The following is a 25,632-nucleotide window of genomic DNA, read 5'->3' as shown; positions in this document are numbered from 1 at the left end:
GCTTCCAGTGATGTAGATCTCAAAATATTTCTCAGAATTTACCCTGGAATAAACCATTGATGTAATAGATTTCTCTCCAGGTTTGCAAAATGCCTTGGAACATATATTCAAAGAAAGCCCAAATTCGTTTATCCTGGATTTGCCCAGAGAGGTGGTGGATGCTCCATCCCCGGCGACATTCAAGGCCAGGTTGGACGAGGCCCTGAGCAACCTGATGTAGTTGGAGATATCCCTGTTCCTTGCAGGGGGGTTGGACTAGATGACCTTTGAAGGTCCCTTCCAGCCCTAACCATTCTATGATTCTATGATTCTATGGATTAGCCGCAGGGTGATGGAGCCGGACGCGGAGCGATGGCAGAGCAGCGTGGTGGCACCAACTTCTCCGTGGTTCCTGCTGGCTGCTGGGGGTCGGACCTTCCCCCACGTGCTCATGGCACAGAAATTCCTCAATTCTGATAAAGCATTCTGACACTGCTGTAACACGACGCATAAAACTTAAATACAAAATATAATACGGGACGTCGACACGGCGTTTACATCAAGAGATTTCAAAATATTTTAACTTAAAAGTGCTACGTTTATTGAAATGACCACATCCCCATAATTTTGCTTCCTGTACTACTGGAAGATTAATAATATTAATGACTACAATAATTTTGTCAAATTGTTCAAAATAGTTGAAGTTCTGTCAGCAAAGGGGAGAACTTCTGAAAGGAAAATTTCAGATTACTGCAGAAGCTTAGACTGTCAAGCAAAGTAAGGATTAGGTCACGCCGGGAATGCTCCTGCTAGATTTTTTGGGAATGTAAAAGCTAAAGGAAACTCTCCTTATGGCAAACCAAGGTCTCACTCCCATAAAACTCAAAGAGACTTTTCTCAGTAAACTGAATGGAAATTGCACTAGAAAAAAAAAACCAAAACAAAACAGGTTCTGTATTAATAAGCAAAACCAAAATGGAGAAAATAAATCTGGCAGCATACTGCAGAGACCAAGACTGAACATTGAAGCCTTTCATGGCTTCAGAGGCATTACATCTGCCTGACTGTCTCCAGCCTCCAAAGGCCGTTAGGCAATCTGCGGCTTCCGGAGTTTCCCAACTTCAGTTCGCTGCTTAATTCATGAAACCAGTGAAGATCAGTATCTCATTTTCCAGCTCCGCTATTTTGGGAACTCAAAGACACTGTTACTGTCATGGAGTGATGGGAGTTCCCAAAATAGGCCAAATGCTGCTATCTGAGCAGCAGTGGGATTATGCAACCGATGCGCTGGAGACTAATCACGTTTCTAGGGTGTCGGGCATGTTGTGTAGACTTGGTGTGCATGATGCACTCCATCTAATCCTCCCCACGAAGGCACGCTCTTCCCTAAGCTCTTTACTCACCCCAAACTCCTTTATGCTCCACCAGCTCCAACTTTTAACCAATAGATCTTGGCACGGGCTCAAGTTAAGCCGGTAAGGAAAAGAAAAGCAGTTCTAACGTTTTATCTTGGGGGTTCAGAATCTATCTATCTTCTAAGCAGTTCTATCTTGGGGGTTCAGAAGGTGTCCCTAACAAAACTCCTGGTTTTAAATCAGCCATAACCTTAGTAAATTAATCTCATTCAGTCAGACATCTTCATGCCTACAATATTCTGAGAGAGAACGTTTTAAAATCATGTTTGACAATTCATTTCATCCAACTGAGCTGGATGGAGATGTTCAGGAATAAACAGATATTTGTTTTACAATCCTGCAGCGTCCTTTTCCAAGAAGCCTGATTAATAGCTTTGAAATAGCATTTGCTGAAATCCCAGAGACAGTAAACAGCTTTGAAAGAGTAATCTTTTAAACTGATGGGAATAAGTAACGGTGCATGGGCAGATGATCATTTCCACAAAACCCAAGCCTGTGTTCAACTAGGTGAATTTCCAAGCGGCTGCCGAACAGTCCATGGTGACAGCTAATCCGAATCTGGAGTTTGAAACTCTGAGCAGGGAAAAATCCATATGCAGAATCCCTAGTTTTCATCACGTTGGGAACAATCCACGTGAACCATGTAGAAGAAGGTGGAGAACAAGCCTGGAGACCTTTCAAAGCACAGTACAAAACAACACTGGGGACCCTCTGCAGAGGCTAAAAATATAATGGCTGGCGAAGGTTTTTCAGAAGAGGACTTGACACGTTAGAAAGTGCAAATGCTCGGAAAACGCCGGAGCTAAGGCAAAAATGGGCCAGGGAAAGGGGTTTTGGTTTTCATTATTTGAGCACAGCGAAGATTTGCTATAGCTATTATAAAGGTCCTTGTACAGCTGGTTTAAAAGTCAGGGCAAAGTTCTGTGTTTTTTTTTTTTTTCTGAGAAAAAAGCAGCTTACCTTTTGGTGTGGAAACGTAGACTGGATCATGGCAGTTTCAAAACTGTGCATCCCCTTGAGCTGCGTCTTCTCCCACAGGGCCTTAAGGACTTGCACAGAATTACTCTGTATGGACAAAGGTTCTGCAAACAGGCTCTGAAGAAAATGTTGAAAACAGGGTTTCAAGCGTTTTTTACTTGGCCATTAACAAAGAGCATCTTGTTCTTACAGTGGGACGGCCATGGGGTTAGCTCGTTCCTCTGTAAGGAGTTAGGATGGATCAATGTGCACACAATTAGATAAAATCTCAAATATTTCATTTCCTTTGGGGCTTTTTTTCTTGTACTTGACATGTTCTTCAAGGTGTGGCTCACTACAGGTTACCTGTCAGCTACTTCTACACATAGCCAACCGGCACGGCGTTTTGGTACTGAAATGGCAGTTTGTCACAATATTAGCAGCACTGGCCTCTGCGAACCACGTGTTGATCTCAGTGACACGTCTTTTTTGGAAAAAAAAGAGGAGGAAGAGCTGCTCAGCACTGCTGCAGGATTCCATACATCTATTTGGACTGCAGCTCTTAGTCCTCGTGCGGGGAAGAGCAACAGCGCGATGTTGGCCACTGCACCCAACAGGCAGTGGGATGAAACCGCAAGAGAAAAAAAACTCCACGGAACACGTTCAACACAGATCGTGCTCACAGAGTACAGGAGCTTTTAACCCCTGAACATTCACAAAACAAGACGAAACCTGCGGTGGGTTGGGTGCTCTCACCTCCAAAGCTCCCTGTCTCCAAGGACAGCAAGGATAGAACCTTACGCTGCTCTGAATTACCCTCGTATTTCAGAGTACTTCATTTTATAAACTGCACGCAAAGTCAACGCCACAAGAACACTCTGGGGCCACGAGAGCTTCGTGTTTCTGCCTCTACTACATCCACCAACATCATCTTGTAATTAAAACACGCGTTTGCACGCGGGAGCCAAGTTCAGCGCGCGCCAGGAGATGCGATCGTCCGTATTTCAAGTATTTGATTTCGCAATATTAACGATGTCCTTTCAACATAAGTTTCCTGGATGGACATTCCTCCTCCTCTTTCTAAGCAGAAACCCACGGGTCCTAATCCCGCTGTCTGGCCTCCAACTGACACAGCCACGCTGCAGTAAGACACAAGCAGGAATTTTTATCGTGGCTGAGGCAATGCATTTTTTCCAGCTAAGCTGTCAGAAACAGACGGATCTTTTCGTCCAAATGAAAAGGGAGAAGCCGTCAGCTCCAGGCAGCCACCTGGCACGAGAAAACGGCACCCCAGTTAGGTCAGGTTTGGGAAATTTAGGAGTGATCCCAGGGAAGGTGTTGGAAGGGGACGTGTCAGGCAGCCCCTCGCTCGCTGGTGCTACCGCAGCGGCCTGACACCGTCCCACCTGCCATGGGAAATTAAACCATCAATCATACAGCATTAGAGGATTCTTTTAATGAATGAATCCATGAAACTAAGCATCCTGTCTATCAAATAACCTCTCTAACCACCCCTTATTCTAATTTTCTTCCTTTTGTTAACCATCGCTTAACCGTAAGACAATTTCTCTGACATCGGCTTCTCTTCTTACTGCCCTGCACTAATAATTTGCCATTTCACTACTCCCATCTAAAATATGATGCAACTATTCACTAATGTTTTTAAAATGACATAGAAAGCAGGGTCATGAAGTTAAGGATCTGTTCTGGAGACCTGAGAGAAAAAGCTTCTCTTGCTTTTACTTTTGCAGAACGCAATATCAAGCAGAATATGGAGCTGCTGGCAAAAAAGGAATAAAAACACAGTAACTAGTATTGAAATCTTCAGAAACCATATATTAGTTGTCTCTCTGTGAATCTGAGAGATCTGCAGAATACCTACATTTTTACCACCAGCCTTTCATTTAACTCGTTATTAACACACTAGAAATACATTTTATGTCAAACCTCCCTCTTGTATAATTTCACAGGCTTAAATAACGTTATCCCAGGGCTGAATTTAGTGCCTTGTATTTAATTTAAGAATAGTTATATATCTAATGCTTAAAAGCGTTAGGACTCTGAACAAAACAAAAACATAAATTATCTGACATTAAGCACCACCCTGACGCGCAGCAGGCACAAACGCTCTGTGCAACACAAGAGGAATCATTTTTTTCCATTAAAAAAGCAAATAAAATGCTGTGTTTATGGCGTGTTTGCAAGGACACAAACTGAACTGCATTGCATCGAGCCTGGCCCTGGCAGCACGGGGGGATTCTGCTGGGGGGTCCTTGGCACGGGAGCGCGGGGCCAGGGGTGGCACTGGCACAGTCGGAGCAAACAAGACTGTGGGGAATAAAAGCAAAGCTTTGGAAAACGGGTGGACCAGTGTTTGGGGGCAGCGTCTGAAGGAAGCAGGACCCAGCAGGGGCACGTGGGGATGGGGAAGGGCAATCATATTACCCCTGTGAGCTGGGAACTATGGGAAGCTCCATAGTCCCGATAAAAGATGGAACTGGCAGGGCCAAACTCAGAGTAACCTGGGAAAGGGTTAAAGGGAGAGGTTTTTCGATGAGAAATGCATCAGGAAAAGGGGAGGCACCAAGGATTAAAGGTTAAATTGTCGGTGCAACTGATTAAAAACACAAAGCACAGCCAGAGCAGAGGCCACCGTGTCGGAACGCAGCGGCACGGCCGGCGCGGGCTGCGGGGCAGGGAGCGAGGTGTGCCCGCTCTGCCACCCCCCTCCTCTGCTTCTGCTCCTCCTTTCTCATTTTTCTGTGGTTTAGGACTTTGTCCGTACTTTTCAACATCTGTTTTTCCTCTCATCAGGAATAAAATGATAAATTCGTAACATAACTCATTTATTCTCCCTAGGTCCTGTTAAAATTCAACCTCTTTCTTCGGGTTTTCATCTACGGAGTAACTCACCTCCTTTATTTTCAACCTTTCTAACCCTTGTTTCTGCCTCCTCTGCTCTTTGCTTTCTTTTCCCTGCTCCGTCACTGTCCTCTCCTCAATGTCCAAAGAGCATTTTTGGAAAACATTTTTTGTATTTATTTCTAGAAGCAAGCACAGGGAAAAGGGATTTGAGCCGTTAAAATTTGCAGCATAACTCGCCGTGTGTGTTTCAAAAATTTCAGATAAATCCTTTGTATTTCTAAGGTTGCATTAGGGTGAGATGAACCGTGGTAAACGGCTCTATGTAGGTTAAGAAACTGAACCTTACTATTTTAACACAAAACCCATCTGTTTCATCTTGAAGTGTGAACGTAGGGTTTTCTCTTACAATTTCATCCTATTTGTAACCTATTAGGAAATTCCACATATGTCCAAAGACTGGGCTGTATTTGGAAATCGGATTAAACATGCGAAAATTGCTTTAGGGTTGGTAGGAGAACAGCACTGATCAGATTTGCAAATCTTGCTCAGTCAAAACTTCTGCAGTAAAAAAATCCTGGTGGGTGCTGCACTGCCAGCCTCGGGGTTGATCCCGCTCCCTTGCAAACCCACTGCAATTCTGTTTGTCTGCAAGACACCTGGGACTTACTGGAAGTTTTGCCTGAATAACAACAATCAGGTTTAGTTCCACTTTTTTTTTTATCCCCAGACTTTGTAATCTCTCCAGGCAATTGTTGCATTTAATAGAAATCTAAAAACTTACAAACTGCAAAATCACTTCGACCTACTATAAATGACTTTCTGAGAAATCACGAGGGTCACAAAGCACTGTGGATTAGAAGCACATTTAAAGAGATTAACCATTAAGATGCTTTTTCCAAGTACAAAGTACAAGCCACCAGCTCGTGTTGCACAGACCTGCTGAAAGAGGAACATGATGTGGATCCACAGCGGAGGCTGCCGGCTGATGAGGGTAAAACTGGATTTACTGTACAGGCAGTAATGGCCCTTCAGGGGACAGCTGAAGAACAGCTTTGCTACACAACTTCTGACAGAATCTAGAAATAAAGAGTCAGAATATTAAAATCAACTACATAAAAGACAGAAACCTAACTGTCCCTGACCAGTGCCCGGGCAGTGATGCGCTGCTGGGGTATCTTGCTCTGGGTCAACTCCCGCGGCGTTCAGAAGGGCATCGCTGTGTCTGCGCCCTTAAATTAAGCACAAACCATCTGATGATAGTAGAGAAATTTAGTCTCCAGTGCTTAAATCCTACGTTATAATTGTTTACTCCCAAATGCAAAAGGTGCAGGGCAGCACAGTCCGGTTGATCACCCTCTCTGTGCCTTCTCGGGCATTCGGTACCGTCGTTCAGTTTATTGAACCAGACAGATCTGTCAAAACCATGGCTTATTCTTATTTAAAGAGTTTGTTGGAAAAAACATCCCATATTAGGAAACAGCCATATGGGGGCCTGACATCTGCGGGATCCTTGCAGAGACCTTGGGAGGGAGGAGGGCAGCGTGCGGCTGCCAGCCAGGAGCGGGTCCTGCAGCCGCTGGGCAAACCCTGGTCCTTCCCCTGCTCGCCGTTGATCCTCCAGCAGCCCAAAGATGCAGAAATCGATTTACCACACTACTGTGCATGCACTGTGCTTGCTGTTTCAGAAACAGCCACTGTTTCAAAGAGCATTAGTGAGTGTTCCTGGAGGGCTCTCAGCTGCAGCCCCTTCCCAGTCCACCCAGGAACTCCAGCCCTGGAGCTCAGGTCCATCTGAACCTGCTCTGGCTGCAGCCTGGCTTCGAGGGGCTCCAGGTCCTACAACCCTCACTCCTCATCAAACATATATAATACAAGTCTGCTGGTCGTACCCGATTTTGACACGCTGAGCCAAGGAGCTGCAGCTTTTGCAGCCGTTCGCCGAGCGGTACGACACACAAGGGGCAGGAGTCGTTGCTGCTGCCGTGCTGCAAGGGACAGCGTGACACAGTGACCTGCTCAAATCAGCAAGCTCGTGCAAGGGCAACCACTGGCAGAGCCCATGGGCCACAGCTGCCAGCACAGCCACGGGCTTCGCAGCAAAATACACACGAAGAAGGAGAAGGCGTGGAGCTCCAGGTCCAACCGGACAAGAGAGTGCCAATGCGTTCACAGTTATCCACTGGGAAAGGTGGGATGTGTCTGTTCACAGCTGAGACTCAGTGTCACCCACTCAACACACAGGTTTTCTCCAAAAGTGCAGTTTGACTCAGTCCCAGCTCCAGGGCAGCATCCCCAGTTCTCACTGCTCTGTCCAATACCGACCGTTTACACCATCTCTGATCATGCCATCTGTTGAGAAAAGTCCTGCAGTGGTTAATGCAGGATGAAGGTGACCTTTGGGACCAGCCGCTCGGTGCAAAAGCAATATGCTACATAATGCCACCTGACTCTGAACTGACACACTGGCACCTGAATGCCAACTGACACCTTCCACTAGATCAACGTGATCTAGGCTGATCTCTCAAATCTTTAATTTCAGGCTTTGATAGCTCAAGGCCTCGCTGGCTTTAACTGGAAATGAAGCCCTTGAGATGCATGATTCTGCTTTTACAAAATACTGACCTTGAACCCTCGTTTTCTGTCTTCAGATGACTACTCATAATGATAACAGCATGTTAGGCACAACCTGATCAGCTGCTTTACTAACTTTAAATAGTGGCATCGTTTTAGAGGCCCTTTGACCAGGAACAAATGGCTATCCAAGGTAAAAAGGCATGGAAAACAAAAGACGGAGAGCCTTAGATGATGACCTTGATGCAACCACAGGGGAGAGCTGCACCCTCTTCACCCAGCTGGAGACTTGAACTTGGAAGAGGAGGGGAACAACCAGTCCCACCAGCTGCTGCTGCTGCGCTTGTTTCCCAGCTAAAGGCAGAAGTGACAGACGGACAGACGGACACACAAGCCGCCCTGCGCTCGCAGCTCAGCCCACTCGACTGATCCATGCACAAAGCCACTCCGGTGGCCCCGTCCTGCCAGTACCTGCAAGGGCAGGGCCAAAGCACTCTCAAGAACATGCACGTGGGCTCCTGGGGAGCCGGCCAGCCAGGTCTCCCTGTGCAGCGGCCACAAAATGAATCACCCAGTTGAGAAGGCTGACAGGGGCCAGCTGCGCAGGGAGCATTACTCAGAGTCTCGTGCTGTCCTGGTGAGTCACCGTGCGGCGAAGGCATAGGAATAAAACACCGTAAGAAAATATCCTAAGTGGAAAAATGAGTTGTAACTTTTCAGAAAATGTGTCTAAAGGGAGATCATTTAAATAGCACTGTCTTACGGATCTACTGATGATGAGAGCCAGCAACAAGGAAGACTGATACCAGAAGGCAGCCTTTCTGTCCAACAACAGACCATCTTGAAATACTTGTTGTTTTTAACGTCTTTCATCTAATCAAGATGTGAAAGGGGAAGAGAGAAATGTAATAAATTCAATATTTCACATAAAACGATGATGTATGAGGAATGAGTTTTCCAGAAGTACAAAAAGACAGGTCCCTAGAGCAAAAGTATCAATGGTTCAGATTGTCACTGAAAACACAGAGAATTCAGAACTGGGATGTTGGAACCTGCCAAAGATGCTACAGAGAGGCCAGATGGCTGTTAGGCTGGGAGAAAAAACTTCAGAAGCTGGCGAGTGGAAAGCACTTTATTATCCTTTGACAAAGCTGTTTGAATTTGCTGAGAAAAGGAAGGCACCAGTGTCAAGCTGGGGCTGCAGAGCTCAGTGGGACTCCACTGTAGCACAGGAGAAGAGATCTGAGACGTAAAGGCACGGGAAGATTAAAGTTAGAGTTGACAAAAACCAGTAGAGCCACTACACGTACTGTGGGGAAACACACACGAGCCAAAGCAACGCCTAATATTTGGAAGCGAGCACGAGAACCAAACCAGATTGTAGCGACTGTAGAGCAAGGGGTGACGACAGCACTCCCTCCTCAGAGGAGCACTTACAGGCTATGATCAGCAACGTTATAACAGATGAATCTTGGATTATCTGGAAGCCAATGGGGTGTTCACTAATCTTTAATCATAGGCAGGTGCATAAGCCAACACGGGGCCAGAAGGAGCGATAGCGAAAGCAGAAGAAAAGCCCCAGGCACTCGGAGGTCAGAGAGCCAGACCAGGCGGTGAGCTCTCCTCCCAGAGAGGGAGTTCATGAACCACGTCAAAATGATGCTGAGCTGAACAGGACCACAAACATCATCCACATCACTCCTCTCTGAAGAAACAGGAGGAAGGACTTCAACCAGCTCCGGCTCTCCTAACCCATGGGTGGGCCAACAAGAAAACTCATCTATATTTGTCTCTAGAGAGTGCAGAGGACAACTTTGAAGATGTTTCCTTTGCTTTGAGACAGAGGTGGGAAGAGGAGCTGAAGCGGGGCCGCTGCTCTTGGCTTCACCAAACATATCAAAAAAAAAGAGGCACACTCATTGGTGTTAGGAAATATGGCACACTTTCCTCTTGTGTAGGCCTGAAGAAACGAATGTATTGCAGGAGAACGTTGCCTTGAAGAAGGGAAGAATCTGCATGGTAGTTTGATGACAAGCATTGGGCATTTTTAGGCTGCTCTTCAAAGACGACGATATTAATTTGTGCACATTGATGAAATGCTGTTGAATGTGGAAGAGCTGCTTGGGTCGTGTCAATTGCCTGAGCACTAAAATACTCTAAGATCTACAGTGGAACAGTATTACAAGCATGCATATGACCATAAACTTTCAGCAGTAGAAAGCCAGGGCTTAAAGTTATACCAACAAAGATGCAAATGCTACTAAACAATTCTGAAAAAACCCTAATTTAGCTGCAGATCAGAGATACATCATGTCCATAAGCAGCATGACCATCTTAGCAGGAAAATATGGGGCGTAAAATCCACTACTCTTGGATTAGTAGCTATGGGGAAAATTTGAGTTTAATCTAACTACTCGTGTTCATGTTGAATATAAAGAAGGAGTTTGAGAAACTGAAGGGGTTAATTAGAGCGACCCTAAGTCCTGGGACATATTAAAGCACAAAACTAAATGACGTCTCCAAGGAGCTGTTGACAGAATGCTCTTGCAATAGCATGGTCCAAACTAAAGACTCTTGGTTCATGCACCGCGGATGCTAACAAAGCCTTAACTTCAACACGCTCAACCAGAAATAGAGGCTTGGCCTTGGTCCATCTGTGTGAAAAGTTTAATGCTTCATTATGGGAAATCACTCTTTGCTAAAAGTGACCATAAACTACGTCCTGCCGCTGTGAAAAGGAGCTGGCACTCAGTGCCTGCCTCTCCGGTGAGCATGGTGGTTATTTTTCCAGTTACACACATATGAATTGACAAGAAAGCTGGGAGGCATTTAAAGGCTGCAGGCAAACATTGGAGAGCATTAAACAACCGTGCAAGGCAGCAGAGCCCAGAGCTGGATTTCTTGTCGCCCACCGTAGGTCGACACTAAGCTGGTAAAACCTGGGCAGTCTCCCACAGAAGTCCGAGGGTGGCAGAGCTCCAGGGTACCAGCCCCTGGTTAACAATTAAGAAAAGGATTGTGCTAGGTGGGATTGGGGTTGACAGGACTGTGAAGTAGGTTTTAAATGCTGCAGAGCAAAAAAATGGCAAAGGATATGTGGAGAGACACAGAAAACCTAACAAATTGCTTAGCAAGACGTTGTGGACGACATGGAGCAAAACACCGAGGCTGATAGCACATGCCAAAATAAATGTCAGCTCAAGCGCTGGAGCCCGTGCTGGCTGAACAAACAGTTAGTTCTGGAAAAAAGCAGCAATCACTTGTCAATACCAACTGAAAAAAGCCTCCTACTCAGACAATCTTCAAACCTTTGGTATGAAACGAGCGATTACTCATAGCTATATCTGCCACGCTTGATACGCTGAGTTTGGCAACGTCTGATAAGAAGCCAAAGTTTGCTACGTGTGTTTTTCTACGGTTTGCAATGAATTACCAGTTTTGACATATAACAGCTAATCTGTTATCCCAAAGTCACTGCAAAGTGGTATTTAAATAATAAACCTATTCTGATGAAGGCTAAGGTGACCCTGATCCATATCTACCACTGTCACTTTGTACTTCACTCAAGTGCAAACCAACACGCCAATACCACAGAAATTCATTTTTATGGTCACGGGAGACCTGTGATGAGACAGGCAAGGCAAAGCGAGCTGCTTGTCATCATCTGGGCACATGGAGCTGCCCAGAATGAAGCTGGGTACATTTTCAAGAAAACGTGGTGTCAGAAAAACATTTACATCGTGCCATTTTCACAAAATTTTTTAAATGGTGAAAAAGAAAATCATTTTTATGAATAGCTCCATCAGAGACTGACCCACAGGGTGCAAGATTGGCATGCTGGAGAATAACCAGGGGTCCATTGTGTCACTCCTGCACAGAGACAGACCTCTAACTGAGAACACAGTGTAACAGTCACATAGGTTGAGTCTTAGTCTTCCAAAATTTGACAGCACCCACCGTAGGCAAAGGAGCAGGACCAAAAGCACTGCTGTGCCTCCCACCAAGCACTTCCCACCCAGGAACATACACTTCTGCTCACAGGTGACCAACCGCTGAAGCATCTGGCCAAAATCTGGGGAGATCTTTAACCACCACAGCTTTCTCTTTCCAGCATTATGAATAATAAAATACGATTAAACTTTTATTCAAATGTGACCACAGCAGTGGAGTTCTCTTGTACTACATCCCATGTAAAAACATTGCAGATGTTTAAATATTATTCAACAGGTTACCAGAGTCTGTTGTGCTCAAAATATCCCCCCAAACGTCTGTATTATATCTGGCAAGTGTTCTCCTAACACCCCGCTGTTGTTAGACACTAACTTTTATATGCTTCATTTTCATTTTTAGGAAGCTAAACCAAAGCACTGAATGTTTCTAGAAGTGACAATGTTACTCCTTACAAATATTTTTCCCTCTCGTGCAGCAATTCTGATCCAGAGTCTGTGCACCGTATCCCACTGTAGCAGAGTAACAACATTCACCATGGGTTTGGGTATTTCTAGCATAATATTGCACTTTTATGAAGTCTTATTCAACAATCCCAAAGAACCATTACTTTAACCTCAAAAAGTCAATCCCAGTAGGCCATTTTTGCTGTACCTCATTAGAAGTCAGAAGCATGGCAGGACCTTTTAGGAGCACAGCAGCATGCAACACATCCATGTCCATACTTGGGCTCAGACACTCTGACAATTAAAAAGGTGCTTCTAAAAATCACTGCAGTGTTTACGAACTGCACCTCTGATATGCAGCTTAAGAAGATACATTTTGGGCTTTCCTAAAACACGCACATAAATTGGCTGAGTTTAGGCAAGCTCTGTCGCATACTTTTCCCAGTCCATCATTGCGATGTTATACAAAATAGTGTGAACCAAGCATCAACCTCGTGTATTCCCAACGGCTTTCCGAGGAGTTGAAGCAGAGATAACACAACACAGCAAGACCTGTTCACAGCTGTGAGACACGAAGGCAGTCACATCTGGGGAAAACAGCTCTCAGCATTTGCACTTGGCAACGCACAGCAGCTGACCAGGAGGAATCTGATGAGTGAACGGGGATGGAGCTTGCAGGTTTAGCTAGGAAAGGGGAGAGTACAACATTTTTTTTGCTACGAAGAACAAAAATAAATCACTCGCAGGCTTGAGTTAGCAAAAAAGCTTTGAAGGTGGAAAGAAACCAGTCTCAGCCTAGGAAGGTGGAGACAACTTAGTTCCCTGAATCTCTATGTAATTCCCCATGTGGAAACACGTCATCGCTCACCCTGACTTCACCTGGTGAGGAAGGATTAATTTAGTCCCGACGAAACTTTCAGGATATCAGTAAGATGCAACACAAGGGAGGCTCCTGTCAACAAAACCGACCTGCTCTGCACCAGCTCCCCCAGCGCACGGCGCGTCTTGGCGAGCGCTGGTAATCCGATGTTGACTCAAGGTCCTTTTGATGTGATTTAAAGCAATGAAGTCCAAATTATGGCAAAGATGGATCTGTAACTCTTTAAAATAATTGGTCAGAAGTATGTAAGGGAGAGATGAAGGAAAAAACCTGACTAATTTCCCTGAGGACAGGAAGCCTGTTACATCGGTCACATTTAAGCGGCACATTTACAGACTCTAGAACCAGTTTTGTACTTTAAAAACTACTGTGGCTGCTAAATGTGGAAAGCAAATCCGAAGCAGGGTGTTTACGCCAACTTCTATTTCACTAAATAACCTGTCCCATCTGACCTAAGTTAGGATTTATGGAAACACTATTCCAACCACTAGATCTGTGACTCTTAATAGCACTCCTACACTGCATGGGCTCACAGAAGCTTTGACTATGGAAAAAGAAAAAGAAAAAACTCCAGAGACAGACTTGTCTTACAACAAGAGTGCTAGCTCTTGGAGCTAGGTGATGGATATGATCATTTTGCTTGGACCAAGAAAACCCCTTGTATGTGTCAACATGACAAAAGATGCTGCAGGAGGAGGAAAGGGACAGTTTGGGGACAAGACAATATGACACCCGTGAGTCGCTGTCAGCTGAGCCACGCTCCGACCTTCTCGGGAAGAATTACGGTTTGCGAGGTGAGGAGTCTGTGTACGTTGAGAGGTTTGTATAGGTGAAGCACCAGCTCAGCTCACTCAGGAAAAGAGAAAAGTTCACGGCTCTGCTTCACCTCACCAGTTGCAAAGCAACACGTTCTGCTGCCGAGCGTTGGGGTAACGCACCCAACGGACAGAACGGGTGCTGCTTCTAGCCAATTCCTATAAATTATCCCTGTTGCTGAGCACCTGAGAGCAAACCTAAGTCAAGGCATTTCAGAGTTCTGTCCACCCTCCGCTCAAGCAGCTCCTCATCTCAGCTCCTCCTGGGCATCGTACCCAGCTGTGCCCACCTCCTGCTCTCCTGCATCGCCCGCAGCACCAGCTGGTGACACTTGGGCACATCTCCATAAAGGAGGACGAGTCCTCCACCTTCCTCAGCCTGGCCTTGGCTTGGATTAGAAGGAGAATCCAAGTAGCACAAGGAAAGGATTTTAAACCATGAAAAACATGTGAAAGGCAACGCAAGGCACGAAAAAATCCCACAGTCACCAAACATCCCAGATGGCAAGACTGATCAAGGCTGACAACCCTTTCTTCTCTGAAAGGGTTGTCAGCCACTGGAATAGGTTGCCCAGGGAGGTGGTTGAGTCCCATCCCTGGATGTGTTTAAGAATAGGGTGGATGATCTACTTGGGGATATGGTTTAATGGGGATTAGGGACGGTTGGACTCGATGATCTCTGAAGTCTTTTCCAACCTAGAAATCTATGAATCTAAGATCCCAAGGAAACACTCCTCCAGTCAAGAAACATTTCTCATCACATCTGTTGGCAAGTCTCAAAATTCTAGCAAGAGAATAAGCAACCACTTTTTTTTTTTTTTTTCCCCCCCTACAGGAAACAAGAGAATTTATGTTGCAATTTTCAAGTTCATTACTAAGTGGTTGTGCCTGGGGAAAAAGAACAAAATATAAACAGAAGAATGTCAATAGAGTTGTTAATTGTTGTTTATTCCAGCTTAACATGCTGGGCTAAACCAGGAGGGACACAGGCAAGTAGGTACCGAGTCACTGGTTCCAGGAACAACTAATGCGTTATTTGCTTTACATTGTTACATTACTATTAAATAAAATCTGTTAATAAGAGTAAAAGCACACTCATAAATTTCCCAAATAGAATCAAACCCACCCATAAACATGAAACCAGAGAATAAGAAACATGTAGAACTTTAAAAATTTCGGATTTAAGCCTTTTTCAGCTTCCTCAGTTTCCTTTTCCTGATCTCTTCAGTTTGGCTTACAAATAAGTATGCAAACAATAAATACGTTTATAGGAGAAAAGGGTCATGTTTAAAGCAATCAGCTTGAAGAAATGCTGACTTCTGTTTTTTTTAACACTACTAGCTTTGCGTGCATGCCATAACTGAGTGCAACAGATTTCACCTCCAGTAAGTTACACAAAAATTAATGGAGAAGGCATGACTGTGACGGGGTCTGGACAGCCACTACACCGCGTCCAAATCCGAGTGGCAAAAGCCACGTTTGAGACCACACAGATCAGTTTAACTCCATGAAACCCTCTCTCGTCCTTCCCTTTGCCATCGGGGCAATCAAAAGCTGATGTCACCTGGGAAGGTGCAACAGGAAAATACCTCTGCCATGGTGCCCCATCTTCAGAAGCAAGAGCACATTCACCTTTCCACCGCCTGTGTCGGTGACTGAAGTGCAAAGAGCTGGTAAGGTGTGTGCAGGAGAGCAGGTCTGGGGAAAACGTCCCACTCCTGCCACTGCCTGGCTCCTCCGTGTCCCAGCCATGTCCCTCGGCCACCTGTGCCCAGCACCCCCAGCCTGGCACAGGGCTGCAGGCTTACCCTGCCCGCACAGCTGGGTCACCTGGAGGTCCGTCCTGGTCCAACCCAGAAGCTCAGAAGTCAAAGTCCTCTGGTTTGACTTTTCCCCCAGGACGTAACACCCCCCCACCGGGAATCTCCCAGCATACCTGGAGGGTCAGCACTTCCATTCTCACTGCCAGCCCTTGCGTTTGGGATGCACTTGAAACACCAGTCCTGTAGCATAAAATGCCAACTAATATTTTTTTTTTTTGGCCTAGCAGCAGCAGCAGAGTGGATCTGAGCCTATGCAACTTTGAGGTCCCACTGAAGGGGCAGAGGTCCATCTGTTCCAAATCAACATTTGGCTTATGGAATGCTGGAATTTATCAGACCGGTGCAGGGGTGAGCACTGCAGGGGAGCAATGAGCTTTTCCATCTACGCCATCATATGGTACCGATTATCTCTCAGTACAGCATAAAACATAATAACAACCAGATTCAGGGCCAGCGTACTGCAACCTGTTTCCCCTGCCGCCTCCTCCTCTTTCAGCATTCTGTCATTAATCCCACTAAATATTTGCTGTTTGGATTTCCTCCTGTAGGGCATCGAGGAGCCAGGAGCGACTTTCTACTACAAAATGGTTTTAATATTTTTCATCGGATGGCATTGGAGTTTGAATGTGGCTTCAGCGACCAAGATTGAATGATGCACTAGATCTCCCTGGGCTCTCTCCTTCGGAAAAGGAGGCTAGGCAGGCTGGAGATGTGCAAATCCTTCAGCATCCTCTACACACAGCCACTATCAAACGTTTTCTTTCCAACAGCTCACTTGACACTCAATGCTCTGAGCTGTAGGCATTAACGGTGGCATTTTTATCCCAATTATCTAAAGAGCAAGAAGACTGAGAGTGGAAAACAAGGACCTGCCCTCAAGTTATAACCAAATCCAGCAGCCGTGCAGGCTTGTGTCTGGGAACCATCTGACACCAGCCGCTCCCAGAGGCAGGATACACATGGCCATGATTTGATCCACCACCCCTATGTTTTCTGGGAAACAAGAAGAGTAAGTCAAAAATTGTCCAACACGCAGGGTTCAAGGTGAGACCCAGTGAGGCCAGAGCAGGTGGAGCCTCCCAGTTGCTCAAGAACCCTCTGCTTCATGCAGGGGTAATCGGGGCTAAAACAGGAATGTCATCTTTCACCTAAGCCTCTTGAAGGAACCTGCTCAAACCATCGCCAGCCCTGTCTCCCCAGAAGGGTACATGAGACCCACAAAAGCAGAAAGGCTGAAGGACCCTTCAGAGGTGGAGAAACTGCAAATGCAACATAGGGATCTCAAACACGGGCTCTTGTTCTTCATCCCTGGGATCCCAGCCACACCGAGGCAGTGGAAATCCTGCCCAGTCTACACTGAAAAGCAATAGTGAAACTCAGGAAATCACAGATGCACAAGTCTGGGGCACTGTTATCTCAAGACCCTGAAGGTACCTATAAGATATAAGATCACAGACCATCTAGAAAAATATGGGCTGATGAAATCTACTTTGCTTAGCCACATGAAAGCTAAACTGCCTGACAAATATGGTGGCATTTCATTTTATTTTAGGAAAAGATCCACAGGATTAAGAGGATTAAAGTGATGAACATGACAAAAAAGAATGCCTCAAATTGCTTAAGGTATGGCAGAGATGTGCATCTGGGTAAAGTGGTTCAAACCAAGCAGGAACTGAACCAAACCATCAGCCCCAAACTGAAACAAGCTAAAATAAATGGATTTTTGTGGTTTCAGATGCCTTCTTGCTGCCCCAGTTTAAATCCACACTCTTGACTGCAGGGTTAGTTCCAAAAGATTCACTTATGCACGTACACATACGTATCTGGTAAGCTGCTGTAGCTTGTCTGCTCTTCAAAACACCCTCAACTCGACCACTTTCTTTGTCCAAGACATTCTGGACAACAGCCCACTCTTAACCCTACTTCTGCTGTAGGATCTTCACCCAATTCACAACTTTCCTCTGCCTGAAGCACATGTAACCAAAAATAGCAAATACTAAAGGAGAGAAGAGAGTTGAGAACCTGTCAATTTTTCAATGTTTATAGGAGGCAGCTTCAAATTAACTGTCACAGACTGACCATGGATCCACCCTTCCAATTCTTAGCCTGTATCCCTTCACAGCTGTAAAATCAAACACTGGGGTTAATATTACATAAATTTTGACATATAGTATAAATCAAATGAGCTTATAAGTCAACAAGGAGACTGAAAAAACACACCCTGTAAAGCAAAAATATTTTGTGAGGGCTAATACCTACACAGCAAATGTCTGAATCAACACCGAAAAAAAATTTGCAAACCACGGACAATGTTACAGAGCAGATGACGCAATCAAAGACACGGGGGGGACCTGGAGTGGTCATCAGATCTGCCCCCTTGCCCACACTCCGAGCCAGGAGTGCCTGGGACATTGGCGAGCTTCAGGAGAAATAAAATCCTGTATTAATCCAGTTGATGTACGTGGAAAACTAGAAATGTTTTAGGGAGCACCAACCCTTCTGCAGATCTGTCACACCTCGCAGCCTTGCCTAGGCAGTTTTCATATTTTTTTCACGTGCTTTTAACCTCCACAACCACCTCTGCCAGTGCAAGCTAGAGAGCTTTTTCTCCTGTTTAAGCTGAATCTTTTTTTTATTGGTATTTACATTATTTCTTGCCTTGTCCACCATGGGCTGTTCCCTTAACTGTCTTGCACATAACTGAAAATCGTTATCAAGTCCTCCTTCAGTTTTCTCCTACTTTGGCTAAGAAATCTAATTTTCTCAAGTTTTGTCCTTTCGAGGGATGTTGGAATGGCAATTCTGATGCAAGTCAGGAAGCCCCACCAGTACCCTGTCCTGGAATTAGCTCGCAAAGGGCGAGTAAAAGCTGTAAGCGAGGAGTGAAGCAGTAATTTCCCTCCTCCTCTCCTGGTACCTCCATCTGTGGCTCCGGCATCTCCAGAGTCAGGGGTGGGATTATTTTGATAACCCTTGAACAGCTCTAATCCATTAATGTACCTAATCACTTTTGAAACCAGGTACCCTTTCAGCATACTTAATGTACCGTAGCAATTAATTACGTGCATCTAATTACGTGTTAAGAGGTGCCTATTTTGTGTATTTTGAATTTGCTTCCTGACAACTTCATTACATGTTCTCTAGTACCTGTATTAGGACAGACAGTGAGCCACCACCCCCAGGTAATCTTCCCAGTCATTGCCAGTTCTGCAGATCTCTACCAGCTGTCTCTTTTCCACACTGTGGAGTCCGAGTCCCTTCTTCTTCATATGGAGGTCTCTGATTATCCTTGTGCTCCAGCTACGGGTCTATTTTGTCCTTCAAGATGCAGGCTCCAATTATTGCAGACAACGACATAATGATGTCATCACAAGGTATCTATTTTTCTTAATAATTCTTTTGTCTGTTTGCTTTTTTGTCAGCACTGAACTGCATGTCCTTTGTCATTCCGCAAAGCAACGACTCTACATTTGGAAAACCTTCAGCAGCCTCTTCCTTTCATTCCTACTGCTCTTGGTATTGCATCCCCAGAACTGTTTCAGAGTAAAGCCATTGCTCCACGTCTTATCACTACACACCCTTGTAAAAAGACCCTCCTCCAGCTTTCCTGTAGGTCCCTTCTGTTGAAGTGAACTGAATTTGGCCCATCATTACTTGGAAATTCTTACGACTGACACGAATGCTTTGCTGAGCTGTGGAAGCCCAGGAAGGCATTACTAACGAGGGGTACGTGGGGACATTTGCTCTCTCTGTTATTGGCACACTGCAGCACTGTTTTCTTGCAGCACATTTTGCCACTATTTCCTTCAAGTACTCTGTTTCGCAGGAGATTGCTCTGAAGTACCTATCTTTTCATATTTTTCCTGTTTAATGTATTAAATTTCCAGTTCAACAAACTCCTACATAACCAACGTAAAATTACCCAACTATGTTTATTAATATTTTCTTACTATTTCCTAAACATCTTATTTGAAAAGTAAGATACATTTGAGTGGGCCTTTAAAGCGTGCAGGAATCACAGAATTCCAATAACAGCAAGGTTTTTCATGGAGTGGTTTGTGTAATATCTAAAATATTAACAAAGCTGTCCCCTGCGTAATGAGCCAGACTGCATTTCTTCAATGTATTCAGAATGAGTCACATAAATCTCCTGTTCTGCACATGTGTCCCTACTCAGAGAGTTTCCTAAGAATGCTAGTTGAGGATTTTCAGGAAATTACAATAGTTTGAATGAATTTAGAAATAGTCACATGCTTAGAGCATATCATAATAGGTACTTCAGAAAGGAAACTGAGCAATACATTTAAAAATATTCAACGTATTGTATTTGATTAATGCAAGGTCATAGCATTCAGCACTTCAAAAGCCAGATTGTTCATTCTCATGTTTCCAAGTTTTATCATTAATTCCATAAAAGAACTATTTCCAATAGTAAATCTGGAATTTAAGATATTTAGGAAACTCTTCAGAAACACAAGCTTTTAAAATATATAGAGTTACATCCCTTTTATGAGTGGAAACTGCTTTTTAACTTCTTGGCCTCTGAAAAAGTAAACAAAAAATATTTTATCAACAAAAGCTGACATTTGATGGACCTGAAGTTACGTACTATTAGAAGACGATGTTTTAAGTGACTGCAAATTCATTTAATTTATTGAGTCAGCTACTCTTTGGAATCAATGTGGCCCATTGAAGGGCTGGGCTGTAAATAGCTCACAGCCACCAGCTCATGGTTAGATGCACACAAATTCCCATTAAAGGAAGCAACTGCTGCTCAGCATAAGCAAAAGGCTCATGACCCAACCTGAAGTATTTACTTCAAAGAGGAGTATCAAAGACCCATCTTGCAGTGTATCGCCCACCTCCCCCACAGCCTCACAAAACCAGCTTTCTCACACTTGGAAAAAACAAATACCCACTCTTGATGAAAGCCGAAAACATTAAACAACCCCGGGGAAGTGATAAGGTAGGATCCGACCCAACCCAAAGCACTGGAGGTCTCATCCTGTCACACCTTCAAGGAGCTTTGTGTCTGGAAGGGAATGTGCTGACCTGAGGGTCCTGACCTGGTGTACCTTACAAGTCAACTGATTTAATCATATATGATAATGAGGAACGAGGCACAGATCTGCTCTAGACCAACCCAGCAGACCAAGGAGGAGGCTTAAGTATTAGTCCTTGCTCACCCACAGACACGCGTGGCCAAGCCCAACCCATGGCACGTGCACCCTGTTGCACTCAACGCTCCACGACTGTTAACACAGCTCCGTAACGTACAGCCTGGAGCTGGGTGATGTTCCCCGTGCCTGCCTGGCAGATGTGCCCAGAAACATTGCCAGCCCTAGCCAACAGCCACATCTCTTCAGCTCAGGGTGACAGGTCCTGCTCTTCCCCAGAGAGCTAGGGGGTTGGTTGCCTGTGACAGCCAAAAGGCAATCCTCACGTTAACCTTCGTGGGAGCCTGGGATAGGTGAGGGCTGCACTATATCCCTGAAGGAAAAGAACAACGGTCCTGGAAGATTTCAGGACACTGCAATTTGTGAATGACGTTGTTGTATAAAACTAATGTTCCTGCCTATCGCTATATGGTAATGGTTTTAAAATAGAGGGAGGTAGATTCAGATTGGATATTAGAAAAAAATTTTTTACCATGAGAGTTGTAGAACACTGGAACAGGTTGCCCAGAGAGGTGGTGGATGCTCCATCCCTGGAGACGTTCAAGGCCCGGTTGGATGAGGCCCTGAGCAACCTGATCTAGTTGGAGATATCCCTGTTCCTTGCAGGGGGGTTGGACTAGATGACCTTTGCAGGTCCCTTCCAGCCCTAACGATTCTATGATTCTATGATTCTATTCCATAAGCTCTGTGCTAGAGGATCTCAGCTGCCCATCTGAGCAAACCCCGTGATGACTTTCAGCGTAGCGTTGAAGTTCTTGCAATGGGAAAGGCTCGGACCTCTTACCTTCAATAACACACTGATCGGGGATAGGAATTTTCCTCCCCATCTCCATGACATAAGCTTTCACTTTACCCAGGTTTTCCTTCAAGTGCAAGTAGAGCTTGTCCTGGTATTCCACGGGGCTCCTCACTGCCTCTGCGCTTCCTTCGAGGACCTTTTCTTTAGTAGCTTCTGGCAAATCTGCTGATTGTGTGTAATCGATGCTTTGGTGTGCAACCAAAGCATTTCCCAGTTGCATTGCTTCAGCATCAACGCTGAAAGGCGACTTGTCGTTTTCTTGGCTGATGATGATCTCGGTGAAGGAGATGCCAGCAGTTATCTCCCCGTTCTCCTCGTCCTGCCCGCTCTCCGAGCTCACCCCCTTCACGCGGACTGCGTGCAAAGCGAGGCTTTTGGACCTGGAAGATGATTAAGGAAAGGAAACATGTTTTAGAATGGAGGTAAGACACTAAAAATCACCTGGACATGCTCTTGCGTGTTACCTCTGTTCGGTTCAGAGAGCCCAACGCAGGGCTTGCTTAGCCAGAGGCAAGTATCTTTTGATAGATATGCATTTCAAAGGCAAAACTCGAGCCACAGCTTTAATAAGCAAATGAAACTAAATAATATCCATATATCACAACATCTGCACGCCATGGACAGAGCTAATCAACTCTTTATCCGCAAGAATCATAGAATCATAGAATGGTTAGGGCTGGAAGGGACCTTCAAAGGTCATCTAGTCCAACCCCCCTGCAAGGAACAGGGATATCTCCAACTAGATCAGGTCGCTCAGGGCCTCGTCCAACCTGGCCTTGAACGTCTCCAGGGATGGAGCATCCACCACCTCTCTGGGCAACCTGTTCCAGTGTTCTACAACTCTCATGGTAAAAAATTTTTTCCTAATATCCCAGCACTGGAGCATATGCTTTATTGATCACATCACGAAAATGCCATCCAGCAGCCATCGAACTGAACCAAACCTGAGCCTGAACCAAGATGCAGCCTCCAGTTCTTCCCAGTACCTACACACTGAGGATGAAGTCAAGCCTCTGCAAGAGTACGGAGGGTAGGAGCGAAGTGGCTGAACGCTTGCCGAGGCGACGCGTGTCCGCAGAGACCGGGAGGAGCAGTGACCACGCAAGTGACCGCGCGCCCGGCAGAGCTTCAGGAGAGGAGGAGACATCCCGGCTTCCCCACGGCAGAGGGAACCGTCATGGTAGGGCAGGGCAGGGTCTACGTGGGAATACTGGAGCAGGAAGAGAAAGCCTAAGGAGATGGTGGATGCACGTTCCTGCCTGAGCCCCGATCTCAGACATGGTCCCGGGAGAGCCGTGCTCGTCTCACGCAGCACGTGGGCAAAATTTGATTTTGATTTGATACTATTGCTAACAATACATTTGGTATGTATTGTTAGCAATAATACCCAACAGAGACCTCTGCATCTTCCTTTCTAGTAATATCTGTATGCAAACATTTTCCTATCCCTTGTGCTGTTTCAAGGCGCAGAAGAGATTAAAGAAATAATTTAGAAAGATTTTATCCAGCCTTTGAACTCATGGGTATGACACTCGGTTAAAATTAGACTTACGATGCCCATAGGTATCATGCAAGCAGACCAAATTCTCAATGTTTGGACAAAGTTTTATTACAAAACCAATATTCATGAAAAGCACTCACACATTTCACAGAGCCATACCTGTTAAATCTCATATCTTTCCTTTCTTCTTTAGAAACCTGGCCCAAACTGTACCTCCGCACTGAGCCAGGAGTACTGTTGTCGACATTTATTTTCTCTTCAAAAGCCTGTATTTTAACTTGAAGCTTTTCATCTTCTTCGTTTCCATCCATAACAGACTTTAAATCATCCAGTGGTACAGGAGATTCTGTTTCAGTATCAGTTTCCATCCTAAGGAAGCAGAAAGCAGAGATGTGACTCTGGCACACTGCGCTCATAGCGATGCTGACGCTGCATTTTCACGTATTATGTATCTGGCAAAATAATTATGTTTCAGCAGAGATTCTCTTAGAGGTTGAGCAACCATTTTTGAAAACATCTTCTAGATCAATGTCTCTGTCAGATGGATCACAAACACTGACCACCTCTGACGACGCTGGATTAGAAACTGCGTGTGCTGTATCTGCGTGAGCAAAACCCAACTCTCCCCGACAGTCCCATAGCAAAAGTTTTTCAACTGAACTTAAAAACTTAAATCCTCCTCACAAGGTTGCTAAACAGTGACTTATTACATTATTTTCATAAACCAAAAGTCGAGCTAATTGCAGAGTTTATAGAAGTCTGTGGGTTTAAAGGTTTGACAAAAGTACATGCAGTTCCTACCGAATTACTGTACTCTGGGTAAGAAAAATACCTTTTAAAACTCAGCACATGGACAGAAACAAGTTCAGGAAAAGTTTTAACCCATGTGACTGAAGTTCAGCAAAAGGGGAAGAGAAAATGAAGAGCTAAAGTGAACGTGCAGGACAAGCTCTTTTATTTTAAATATGATCGTTAAGCTGGTCTTAGAATATGTAACCTTTTAATGCAAAATTCGAAGATAGCTTAAAAATAAACAGAAGGGAAGCTGTGAATCTTAAAGAGCAAAAAGAAATCAGCTGCCAAATATACTCTACCCACAGCTCTAAAACAAGCTTGTTTTGCTTCTGACAATTTCTTTGTCTGTTCTTCTTTTGTGTTTTGTTTTGTTTTTTTCCGGCGAGCAAACATCTAAAATAGCTAAATCTGTAAAATATGGGTACAGAAAGTCACAAATGAGAGTTTTAACACAGCATTTGCAAAGCAGCAGAGTCTCAACAAGCCATGCTCACAGTCAGGAGGCCTATTAAAAAGTCCCAAATACTGCAAATTACCAATTGTGGAAACAAAGTGTGTGGTTTGTTTTTTTTTTTTAAAAAAGAAACAAACAAGAAAAACAAAACCCCCCAAAACAACCATGAATACTGCATCACAAAATGCACTTTTTCATTTGTTTTGATAAAGGCAGCTCAGGATATTTCTCAGGGGAGTTGGCAAGTTTTGTCTTGTTTTGTTTTTAATTTAGGCAAGATCTCATAATACATTAACACTGCAGAACACCGAAAAAAAAAAAAAATATTCTGCTGTAATAAAGAACCTTGGTATGACCTTTTCTAACAAATCTTTCTGGAGATGTGGGACAAGATTTAATATATTAGAAAGCTGTCACTCCAACAGAACTCTCAACACTGCTCCCATTGTGGGAACTGAGTGCTAAGGGAAACCTCTGCTCCGGACATACATACACATAAAGCCTCTGGCTGCGGAGAGGGGATTGATGGACTGATGGGGTTTATGAATGACAGCCCCAAACCAGCACGCCTTGATGGTGGTTGGAAACAAAACCAGCCTTTTATAACAGCACCTTTTCGGCCAGCGCTCTCCCGTTGACCTCGGATGGCTTGGTGAAGGAAATAAAAAAATCTGCTAAAGAATCACGTCAACGAACCCTACTTGCCGTGCGTGCCGCCGCGCTCGGGGCTCCGCGCTGCCGGGTGCTCCTCAAGCCACCACCTCGGCTTTGGCCCCGCGGGAACCGGGGATCTCGGAGCGCCTGGGAGCACTGCCGGAGGCAGGCAGGGAGCTCAGCCCCTGGCATGCCCCCAAGGAGGTGCCCGCTTTGCGATTCCCGCGCCGCCGAAAGCGCGTACCCCAAGCGAAACGTTCAACGGAGCCTCCGCCCCGCGCCCAGCGGGACGCCTGGCAGGGCTCGCTGCCGGCCCCCCCCTTCCAGCAACAGCAAAATCAACTATTGTTTGAGATCTTGGCAAGAGGCGCTCGGTACATTGCTGAGGTTGCTGGAGCAGGATCGGCTTACGCCAAAGCCCAGGCTGTTTGCGAGAGGAAAAGGATGCACAGACCTACGGAGAAATCGTAAGGACCCGGCGTGCGAAGACAGCGCTCACCGTTCCACTGCTTCGAAATTCTCTGGGGAAAGATGCCTAAATATACAGGTCAGC

At 45.2% G+C, this 25,632-nt stretch overlaps 1 protein-coding gene across 2 annotated transcripts in view; it reads right to left on the bottom strand.

Moving 5' to 3' along the window:
• The window catches only part of VEPH1 (ventricular zone expressed PH domain containing 1), a 79,943-nt gene that overhangs the window by 17,650 nt on the left and 36,661 nt on the right, over positions 1 to 25,632 (bottom strand). The window contains exons 7-10 of one of the 2 annotated variants that reach the window (XM_086618450.1): positions 23,336 to 23,545; positions 21,661 to 22,055; positions 6,153 to 6,292; positions 2,355 to 2,489 (exon numbers count right to left, since the gene is read on the bottom strand). In XM_086618450.1, the coding sequence (XP_086474576.1) occupies positions 2,355 to 2,489; positions 6,153 to 6,292; positions 21,661 to 22,055; positions 23,336 to 23,545 (880 nt within the window). The remainder of the gene's footprint in view (positions 1 to 2,354; positions 2,490 to 6,152; positions 6,293 to 21,660; positions 22,056 to 23,335; positions 23,546 to 25,632) is intronic. The other variant, XM_086618451.1, reaches the window with a different exon arrangement.

Source organism: Tauraco erythrolophus, chromosome 11, assembly GCF_009769465.1.
Source record: "Tauraco erythrolophus isolate bTauEry1 chromosome 11, bTauEry1.pri, whole genome shotgun sequence".
Classification (NCBI taxonomy): Eukaryota; Metazoa; Chordata; class Aves; order Musophagiformes; family Musophagidae; genus Tauraco; species Tauraco erythrolophus.
The sequence above is the reverse complement of the archived record's forward strand: the minus strand, read 5'-3'. Positions and strand labels throughout refer to the sequence as shown.